The 11,306-nt window shown below is 49.2% G+C and overlaps 1 protein-coding gene across 1 annotated transcript in view; it reads right to left on the bottom strand.

The window, feature by feature from the left end:
• Positions 1–9,162: 9,162 nt before the first annotated feature.
• Positions 9,163–11,306, bottom strand: part of PRR14L (proline rich 14 like) — a 51,351-nt gene continuing 49,207 nt past the window's right edge. Inside the window, exon 11 of the mRNA XM_041003939.1 lies at positions 9,163–10,224. Within this exon, the coding sequence (XP_040859873.1) occupies positions 9,948–10,224 (277 nt within the window). The 3' untranslated portion in view covers positions 9,163–9,947. The remainder of the gene's footprint in view (positions 10,225–11,306) is intronic.

The raw sequence follows: 11,306 nt of genomic DNA, 5'->3' as shown, positions 1-11,306 counted from the left end.
AAATGCCCACAGCCCAGATGAAGCGAGGCTCTGAGGGAACCCGATCCTGTGGGGGTGAAGCATCTCATTATGCTTTTCATCGGTATTCCTCTGATGAGCACTGATTACTGAATGTCTTTTCAAGTGCATCTTGGCATTTGCCTGTTGTCCCTGGAGAGGAGGTATCCTGTCAAATGCTTGGGATATTTTTTTACTGAGGTCGTCTTAAACACAATTCCCTTTCCAGATACACAAATTAAGACGTTTCCTCCCATTCTGTGGCCGTCTATTCACTGAAACCAACAACAAAACCCCCTGGCTCAGGGGTTAAATTGGGTGGTGGGGAGACATCCTTCAGCCACGTGGGATATTTCCAGCTAAAGCTGGTTGTAAATTTGCAACATTGTGGAACTTTGGGGTTCCCCCAGTACTCAGAAAGTGGGAGGAGCTTGTTGGGTGCCAAGGAGGGGAAGGAGTCCGTTATAGAAACCAGGCCAACCTGGTTACACACCAGGATCGTGTAAGGGGGACTGGTTTGTGTCCTGACTGCTCCACTCACCATCCAGCTAGTTGGGACACCTTGGTTGAAGGAATGAACCACCTGGAGGTTCTCCACAGCTGTGTTACGTTTCTGCCACCAGGGGGCAGAACGAGTCTAGGACTGAAGAATCGGCCTTGCAGTCATCCATGACTTTGAATTTCCAAAGCATTTTTGCTATGTGGATGGTGATGATAGTGCGGGCCCGAGGCGATTTTGCCTTAGTAGATAGATTCTTATTCCATTTTAAAAAGTTGGAAATCCTGTTTCATAATACTGTTGCCATAAAAGATACTGCCTTGAACCACACTGATTTGAATTGGGAGCATGCAAAGTTCATTTTGAGAGATGTGGGGTAATTTGAAAAGAAAAATGCAGGTGAAATGAAAAAAGTTTTAAAGGTTATATGTATCATAAAAGTCACAAATATATAGATATTTGTAGATAATGATCTTTTGGGGGAAGATTTATTTATTTCTACTTGAGAAATAGTTATAGGCCTGGTGTGATGGCTCAATGACTAAATCCTCACCTTGCAATGCTGGGACCCCATGTGAGAGCTGGTTCATGTCCTGGATGCTTCACCTAACACCGGGCTTGTGGCCTGGGAAAGCAGTGGAGGACGGCCCAAAGCCTTGGGACCCTGCACCCGTGGGAGACCTGAAAGGAGCTCCAGAGTCCTGGCCTCAGATTGGCTCAGCCATTGTGGCAGCTTGGGGAATGAATCAGCAGAGGGAAGATCTTGCCCTCTGTCTCTCTTCCTCTCTGTATGTCTGACTTTCCAATAAAAATAAATAAATCTTTGAAAAAATTAAATCTTAAAAAAATGCCAGTATTTAAAATAATAAAATGTTTCAGTGCAAGCTAAATAAAAGACATGGTGTAATTCCCTTTAATTTTGAGAATTTTGCTTGTTTATTTGAGAGGCAGAGACAGAGAGCTCCCACAGGGGGGACACTCTGGCCTATTTGCCAGCCTGCTGGTTGGCCTGGTTTCTATAACGGACTCCTTCCCCTCCTTGGCACCCAACAAGCTCCTCCCACTTTCTGAGTACTGGGGGAACCCCAAAGTTCCACAATGTTGCAAATTTACAACCAGCTTTAGCTGGAAATATCCCACGTGGCTGAAGGATGTCTCCCCACCACCCAATCAATAGCGTTTAGGTAATTATGGCATCATTGCAATAAAATCACCATGGGAATACACCCATAATTACACCCACTCCCACTGTGCACTTGACACTACAGTATTTCCAGTTTCCTAGAATGGGCACAGAAATGGGTTGCTATAAAGCCCCACCCCTAACCCCACTCTCTTAAATATTCAACAAACTCTACCCCTGACATCACTGCCACCTTTTTGGCGGGTATAAAGGGTATGCCTAACCTGGCTGATGGGGCATTGTCACATAAGCTGAGAAGCTAAATATCTGAGTAGGGCAGCATACTCAGAAGTAAACAGAGTTGTGTTTTTATTTTTAAAGATTTTACTTATTTTTATTGGGAACACAAATCAGATTTTTTGAGAGAAGGATAGACAGAAAGATCTTCCATCCACTGGTTTACTCCTCAAGTGGCTGCAACGGCTGGAGCTGAGCTGAACCGATTTGAAGCCAGGAGTCAGGAGTTAGGAGATCTGGGCATGGGACCAGTCTGGGCCAGGTTGAAGCCAGGAGCCTGGAACTCCATCCACTCTCAAATTCCTGCTGCCTCCCAGGCCCCTTAAAGCAGGGCGTAACATCAAAAGCAGAGTAGCTGGCACCTCAGTCAACACTTTGCCACAAGGTGTGGGCATTACATCTAACAGTTGAAGCCCCCTGTGCCACGATGCCTGTCGCCCCAAAGCAGCTATTTTAAAAGATGAAATAATTCAAGTCATATTTAGTTGTGTCACAGATTTGTAAACTACAATCTCCATTTAAGAACCTTTTTAAAAGATTTATTTATTTCCACTGGAAAGTCAGATATACAGAGAGGAGGAGAGACAGAGAGGAAGATCTTCGGTCCGATGTTTCACTCCCCAAGCAGCCACAATGGCCGGAGCTGAGCCAATCCGAAGCCAGGAACCAGGAACCTCTTCTGGGTCTCCCACATGGGTGCAGGGTCCCAAAGCTTTGAGCTGTCCTTGACTGCTTTCCCAGGCCACAGGCAGGGAGCTTGATGGGAAGCAGGTCGGTCAGGATTAGAACCAGCAACCATATGGGGTCCCAGTGCGTTCAAGGGAAAGACTTTAGCCACTACGCCATCGCACCAGACCCTATTTAAGAACATTTTTAAAGAAGATTTATTTTAGTTGAAAATCAGAGTTACAAGCTGAGAGACAGAAATCTCTCCGGTGGTTCACTTCCCCAAATCGTTGCAATGACCAGAGCTAAAGCAGATTAAAACTGAGAGCCAGAAATTTCTTGCAGGTTTCCCACGTGACAGCAGGGGTTCAAGGTCTTGAGCCGTCCTCTGGTGCTTTCCCAGGCCATCAGCAGGAAGCTGAACTGGAAGTGAAGCAGCTGGGACTCGAACTAGCACTCTAAGGGATGCTGGCACTATAGGCAGAGATTTAACCTCTGCTATGGTGTTGGCCCCATATAGTTCCTTTTTCAGCTTGACCTAGTAAGTCTTCAGTTGCTCTGAATTTGGCTGCTGTACACAGGAATAAAGGCCCTCTTTTATTTGGGGTGTTGGGTTGTTAAACCTAACCATCTGCAAGCCTTGCAGCAACAGTGGCCAATGGGACCTTGTATTTATCCCAAATACGCTATGTTCTTCAAAGTCTCTAAAACCAGTCGCAGAGGGGGTGGGCGTTTGGCTTAGTGCTGGAGATAGCACGTGACACACTCAGTCCTTCTCAGAGTGCCCCATCCAAGTTCAGGTTACACACCAAATGCTGAGCACGCACACCCTTACAGGCAACAAGTGACGGCTCAAGCATCTGGGTCCCTGCCACCCATGTGGGACGGCCTGAGTTCCTGACTCCTGTTTTCAGTCTGGCCCAGCACCTTCTGTGGACATGGAGGGAATGAACTGCAGGCTGGGCGCTCTCTGCCTCACAAACAGGATGCAGCAGTATCACCAGCTGTTTCTGTACAGATAGAAAAGAGGTGGAGAGGGATAGAGAGCAAATCTAAGGACTGAGAAGAGGCAGCAGCAGTTGATTTTGGCGGGGGGAGGTATTTGGTGAATATCTGTAACATTATTTAAAATTGGCGTAATTCTAGGAGACAGTAACATGGGTGTTAATCACACTGCTCTTTGGTTCCCCCCCCGAAATGTTTACCTTTTTTTTGGGGGGGGGTAGGGGAGGCCATCATTTTACCCTGTCCACATTGCTTCAACCTGTAGCCTGGAATCCTCCCGTGTGCCTCCTGTCGCTCCCTGGGCCACGTGTGTGTGTGTGTCAGCCCCCATGATCTTCCAAGGGGCTGGCTTGATGGCTTCGTGGTCCAGAGTGTCCTGTGAAGCAGCAGATGATGGCTTAAGTGCTTGGATCTCCACCTTTCAAATAAATAAAAGCAATGCACTCTAAAACAGCAACAGGTAAGGCAGAGAAATTCCCAAGACAAAAACGTACCAATGGGGGAGTCAGCCTGCACTAATTTCAGCACACACACCTACACAGGTGACCCTCTCACCACCAACAGGCTGCAGCCAATCAGAACTTCCGAGGCCGCAGTGGGTGTGGCTTTGCCTGGTTCCAATGTCAATGCACCAAGTTGCCGCCAGACAAATCTCAGTGGCCAAAGGAGGGCGAGGACCCAAAGGGTCTCTTCCGACACTCACAGTTCTGGTGCAGCCACGAGGACTGGGGCAGGTCTGCGTGGTGGCAATTCACTGCCTTATTGAGCATTCCCCTACCATCCAATCTGCACCACGGGAGGACGAGGAACAGCTCTGAACAATGCTTGTTTTAGGCATCTGTGTAAACACTGCAGCCTTACACAGACCCAGATGGTAGCCCTAGCTGTGATGGCCGTGCCGCAGGCAGAGTAAGGCCAGCAGATGTTAGGGGGCTGCCTCCGCCTACGTTACACACTTAACTGCAACCGTTCCTTGTTAAGCATGCTAATAAAAAGGACAGCAAATGCACAGACCAGTAACACAGTTTACCCACTACTGTGTCCTAGGCACTGGGTGTGCCACTTTGATAGGACTTGCAATGCAGGTTTGGTTAGCTCAACATCACCACAAACCCTCGCGTGACCTGACCTATGATACCTGCAATGCTATCACGGTGCATGGCTGTGACGCACCGTCCTGGGTACCCAAAGAGCCAGGAGTTTTTGGGATCAGCATGACCAAAACTTTTTCATCATTCAATGATTAACCCACTTGTATGGATTTCAAAAGCAAGCCTTTGCACCACAATAAATGCCTCTTCCAGCTCTACTTCCATAAGCTTTTAATTTTATTTTTGATAATTTTTACATAGTTGATTAGGCTGCAAAGGGCTAGAGAAAAGTGGGTGAGACCATTGTTTTCACATTCTTTTTCCTTCCTGTATCTGGGAGGAAGGGGGAGAGAAGGGAAGCCACACACAGCCTCCCAACCATCCCAGGGTCCCCGATGTGGGGCAGGCTCCGAGGGTCCTTCTCAAGTGGTTCTGACGGTTCAACAGTTCTGTATTGCTGTTGATCTCGCCACTCCATAAGCTTTTTGAAGTACATAGGGAAAGGCGGCAGGTGTCACAAGAAAAGGGGAGGGGGCCACAAAATGGGGGTGATCTCCAAGAGACAAAGGGAAATAGGTGGACTATGAGGGGCAGCTCATTTTCTGTTCCTGGCCTCAGGCCTGCTGCAACACAGACATACCGTGTAGACATGGAGTGCATACATTGCTGCAGGGTGGGCGAGCACATGGCCTCTTCTGAGGAATTCCGAGTGATTAGCTAGGATGGCGTACTGCCTCTGCTTCTGCACCAGCTTCCTGCTGATGCAACAGTTTGATGGTCAGTCAAGGATTGGGTTCCCAGCATCCAAAGAGGAGGAGGCACGGATGGAATTCTTTGCTGCTGGCTTCGGCATGACTCAGCCCTGGTTGTCGCCATTTGGGGGGATGAACCAGTGAATAAAAGATGTCTATTGTCTCTTTAGTTTTCAAATAAATGTTTAAAATAGTATTTGAGAGGCAGAATGGCAGAAACAAGCAAGATAATCTAGCTCTTGGACTATTCCCCAAATATTTGCCCACAGCCAGGGGCTGGGTCAGGTCGAGGAGCGCCCGGAGCTCCACCTAGATCTCAACTTGAGTCACTGTTGCTATCCCCCAGGGCCTGTTTCGGCAGGGAGCTGCAGTCAGGAGGGGAGCTGGGACTTGATGTCAGACATTCCAGCTGGAGGTGCTGGCATCAGAAGCATCCTAACCACAGCAGCTTTAGCAGAGGGTGAGTGCGCTGGAATGAGTTAACGATTCCTGTGCTATTTTAACTCCATAATGTCTAAACAACAACAAAAACACCTCACACAGGTCACGGATTTTAACCTGTAACCAAGTCATACAAATAAAATAGCTTAGAGTTACTTTGAAAGGTTTCAAAAAAATTTTTTTTAATTTTCATAAATTAACACACATACAACAGTGAGCGTTTTTAGAGTCACAAACTACCCAAAAAAGAAAAGGGAACTGCAGGGGCATTATGTAAGCCGGTGTTACCAAAAATGTACAAATTTCACCCAACTCTTGACCATGATCACAGAAATGTTTCAGGCCCAGGCTGACTCAAAGAGATGCTGAGGTCTCTCGCCAAGAATTCAAATCTGACCCAGCACCAGGGAGGGGCTTGTGGAGACACACAATGAACAGGCTTGCAGATACCAAAGGACTCCGTGTTAGATGGTGGGCCACCTGGGGACACCCCCTCCACTCCAGTCAAAATCACTTGCTGCTGCTCACCATGTGGCCAGGGGACAATGTGAGACACCTTGTACCTCAGGCCACTCAGACTCTGCACACAACACCCCCTCCCAGCCGATGTGGTGACGAGAGGTCCTTACCAGGACACCAGGTGAGGGATGGAGACTGTACAGAATCCAAGCCAAACCAGGGAACTGCAAGAAGCACCCACTGCACATGTTCCTGGTTTTCCCCTGCTGCAGGGGCCATGCATCACTGCCTACAAGCTGGTCTTCTGTGGCTCTTCCTGCACCTGGGGTTGCTCGGGGAGGTGGACTCCTGGCCTGCAGGCAGAGTCAAGAGCTGTGCGCTCCTGGAGGCTGCACAGCAGCCCTGGGTGTGCTGCCACAGGTCCACACCCCCGATGCTCTGTGCCTGGTGGGTGGTTGGGTGGACAATGAGCCATTGAACAAAGCATCACAGCCAGAGAGAGCAGGGGTTGGGGGCATCTGGAACCTTGGGTTGGCCCTGGCACCCACGCACAAGATCCTTTCAGGCAAAACAAACGTGACAGAGTTATGTTTTCACAGCTCTTGCAGGAGCGCTGAGTTTTGGGATTCACAGCATAAGTTTCTGAGCTCTTCGGGCTCCGAGTATAAGGCAAACGCTACATGTCTTTCCACTCTACTTCCTCCCGCTGTTAAGGTCAGTAAGGAAAAGTGGACATTATCAGCTTTTACAGGTGAGGTACATCCAAGCTAATGTGGAAATGAAGTGGAAAGGATAAAAAGTATGTGTATAATAAGAGAAACCGACATGGGGAGAGGCAAATATAACTTAGAAAGATGAGAACAAAATGGAAGTTGAACATTTCAATGAAGAGCTGACGGGCAGAACCCTGAAGGGACCTGAGATTCCTCCCGCCTTTCCCCACATGACTCCGCCTCCCGAGGTTGGTTGAGCTGCCTTGGAGCGAGTCTGGAGCAGCTCCAACTGCCCAGCCCACACTCGGAAACCAGGCTGATGCTGGGTGCCAGTGGCTGCCTCATGCTTTCCCCATGGTTGGGGACCACAAGCTTTGAGGCCCATGGATGGTTCTGCAGGGGCACACATTGGTGGCAAAACTAGACATTAAGACAGGTGTCATGGCTGAGTGTGGCTGGCACACAGCAGGTTGACTTTAGGGAGCCTGCATTGAGTGTGCAGAGGGGTCCCTGCTTTGGAGCAGAAGTTCCCCAGAGCTGGAGTGTAGGCCAAGAACTCAAGGACAGGCAAGGAGCCCGCGTGAGGTCTGACGCCGTGTCGCAGATGACTGCCCTGGGCCTCATCAAGTGCCATGTCTGTTCATGGACAAACTTGGCCATGCTGGAGGCTCCACAGCTATGGCTGCCTCACTTTTTGCTGGCTGAATGAGGTGACCGCCTTGTCTATACCCGCAGCAGTGCTGGGCAGACGGAGATGATGGCTCTCGAGCCGACCAGCAGGCACTCACGAGGCTTGTTACTGCTTATCCCCAAGAAAGCAGCATTCAGTGTCTGAGAGCCGTGTGCCCAGGAGAGGTGCCTGAGGCGTGAGACGGGCTGGGTCCGTCCAGTTGGGGCACAGCAGACGTGGGAGGGACACAGCCTGGCTGGTGTCGATGAAGGCCTGCAAGGACACATGCCTGGCTCTGCATCCCTGTTTGGCCCTACCCATACACAAGCATGTTGCACATTTCACTTTGTCTAATGCTATGTCTGAGGCAGCAGCAGGCATGAAATATGTGGCAACTTTCAGTTCATGCCAGTTTGTTGTTGTTCTCCAGTGTGGCACGGAATGCCAACCTGCCGAGGAAAGGCACATAGATCCCCATCCTGCTCCCCATGACCAAACTGGAGAAACCAAGGAGAGTTGGCCAGCACCCCTGGATGGCACATTTTCTCTCCTTCATCGCACTTAAGAATGTCCCCGCTGCTTTGATGGCTACCGCCAGTAGTGGCTCCTAAGAGGACAGGAAGAGGTGACCAGCGTCCTGGGGCTGGTGCTAGCATCCCACTGCCCAGCTAAGGAATGTTAATTTTCCACACTCTTGTTTTTCTGAGGGAAGGATCCACCAGGAGGACAGGAAATGGGGGAGCTGGGCAAGGGGACACAGGGACTCTGTGGGAAAAGAGGCCCCCTGGGGCCTGCTGAGCTCCCAGCTTCCCGCTGCCCTGGCTCTCACAGGCACAGGAGTCCAGAAACTCAGCTACTTACTTCTGGTATTCGATGTTGCCGGCAGGCCTGACACAGGAGACTAAACTACACGCAGTGGGTCTTCCCCACCCCTTCGGTGGGACTTCAGGATTCTACCGCAACGACAGGCTGCAGGGGTCTCAACACTGACAACGTCCCCCCAACCCCGCCATGGGGACAGGCCAGCCCAGTCAGCCACAAACACTCAGAGCTGGGCTTTGTCACCACCCAAGCCGACGTATCACAATTTCGGGTAAGACCCATTGGGACTGTATTCAGTGACTGGGAGAGAAACCCGCTCTCACAGCACTAAGATAAACACATGTACTTAGTGGGCAAGAATGAAAACCCAGACGAGAAGACAGTGTCCCCTTCTCTTGAGTTACAGCTAAGGGCTGGAGATGGGGGAAGGGACTGCTGGAAACGAATGAATGAGAAAATACCTATTCCAAGTACCCGCCGCCTGGGTTGAATGCCCATCACATAAGACATGTGTACTGCCTTTCTAATTAATGTCTTTAGAAAGTTGTTTTTTTAAAAAATAAACAAAAAAATCACATTTAAAGGCTCCAAACATGCAGCAATAATACAAAAAAAAAAAAAAAAAAAAAGAAAGAAAGAAAGAAAGAAATAAAATAAATGGAAATAATCAACATCACAACATTAAAAAGTGCAACTTAGTTCTAATGGGGCCTGGATGGGCTCCTGTGGCACTAGTGACCCACAGTCACAGAGGGAGAGAAAATGATGCGAAAAAAACCACACACACACACACACACACACACACACACACACACACACACACATTCTTGCACAAACAAGTTTCTGGGCAGACAAGACTCAAAGGACTAGAAAACACAATGGCTCATCTCTCCTCTACTGCTGCCGTGAGCCTGTGAGACCAATGAGCAGGACAGGACGCCTGGGCCCCCTTTCTAGAATCTTGGTATAGCACCACCATAGTAAACAAAGTACAAGGGACTTTCACATGGACATGCAAATGCCGTAAGTCCTTGGAATCCTAGTGTTTTACTTGACATCCGCAGCTTCTTCCTCCTGTGGATGGCGGAAACCTAGAGGGGGAGGAGGAGGAGGAGGAAGAGGAGGAGGCGGCGGCCAGATGTCATTCAGGACAGGACCATTTCCGGGAGAAAGGGAGCATTCCTGAGGTTCTAGACTCAGCAGTACAAGCAGAGGACCCTCCTTCGCCAGTTCCTAAAAAGGCTGCACCTTGAAACAGGTAAAAAAAATTCATGACCTGTGCATTCTGAGTGGCTTGGGTGTTAGGATAAAACCAGACCACCTCTTCTGAGGAAGTCTAAAGAAAAAATTTTAAAAAAATAAAAACAATAAAAATGAAGTAAAATTGAGACTCTCCCAAACCGAAAAGCTACTCAGCAGTCTGACGGCTGCTCCTGCGCCTCTTCCTGGGCCAAGAAGGTCTCCAGTTCCATCAGCTTCTGTATCAAAAGAGCATCCAGCTCTCGGCTCTGCAGCGCCGCCTTCTGGGCCCTGGTGAAGCTGCCTGCCAGCTTGACTCGGCCTCGGGCTCTTCGCTTTCGCGGGACCGTAAAATCCTGAAATTCTAGAACACGCTTCCTCTTCTGCTGGCTGATGGAGATGAGCGTACCATTTCGTTCCTTGGGTTCCTCGAAGATGGTCTCTAGACACCTAGTGAGAGAGTGACACGGAGTCATGCGCGTGGTACATCTCCTGGGTCACCAATCCTTCCCACTCAATGGGCCTGGAGCGCCAATAGGCCCAATTCTTTTTTTTTTTTTTTTTTTTTTTTTTAAAGAAAGTCAGATATACAGAGAGGAGGATCTTTCATTCATTGATTCACTCCTCAAGTGGCCTCAACGGCCGGTGCTGCGCCAATCTGAAGTTAGCAGCCAGGAGCTTCTTCCAGACCTCCTACACAGATGCAGGGTCCCAAAACTTTGGGCCGTTCTCAACTGCTTTCCTAGGCCACAAGCAGGGAGCTGGATGGGAAGTGGGGCTGCCAGAATTAGAACCAGTGCCCATATGGGATCCTCCAGCACATGCAAAGCGAGGACGTCAGTTTCTAAGCTACTGTGCCGGGCCCTGACCCACCAACTCTACTCAACTGCTTCCTGTGGCAAGTATCTCCACGCACCCCACAGGGCGGAGAAGGGTGGAATATATGTATTTAGAAATGTTACAAGCATATAAATAAAAAATTGAAACTGAGCACAAAAAACTGAAATGACAACTCCCCACTCCCCAACCCTAGGAAAGTGTAACTTTTTAACTTTTTTAAAGCTAAAAAAAGTCATTCAATATATACAAATGCATAAATAAGTTTATATTATCAAAATTTTTGATGAGCTTATCTGAAGCCAGGAGTCTTCTCTCTGTCTCCCATGAGGGTGCAGGGTCCCAAGGCTTTGGGCCGTCCTCAATTACTTTCCCAGACTGGAACGCAGACAGTATCTTCAACTATGAATCATGGGCCCAGTATGGTAGCCTAGTGGCTAACGTCCTCGCCTTGCACGGGCTGGGATCCCATATGGGCACCGGTTTCTGTCCTGGTGGACCCGCTTCCCATGCAGCTTCCTTCTTGTGGCCTGGGAAAGCAGTCGAGGACGGTCCAAAGCCTTGGGACCCTGCCCCCATGTGGGAGACCTGGAACAAGCTCTTGGCTTTGGATCAACTCAGCTCAGGCTGTTGAGGTCACTTGGGGAGCGAATCAGCAGCTGCAAGATCTTCCTCTGTCTCTCCTCCTCTTTGCA

The sequence above is a fragment of the Ochotona curzoniae genome, unplaced genomic scaffold (genome assembly GCF_017591425.1).
Source record: "Ochotona curzoniae isolate NIBS_2020 unplaced genomic scaffold, NIBS_Ocur_1.0 scaffold_274, whole genome shotgun sequence".
Classification (NCBI taxonomy): Eukaryota; Metazoa; Chordata; class Mammalia; order Lagomorpha; family Ochotonidae; genus Ochotona; species Ochotona curzoniae.
This window is presented reverse-complemented; position numbering and strand designations above follow the sequence as displayed.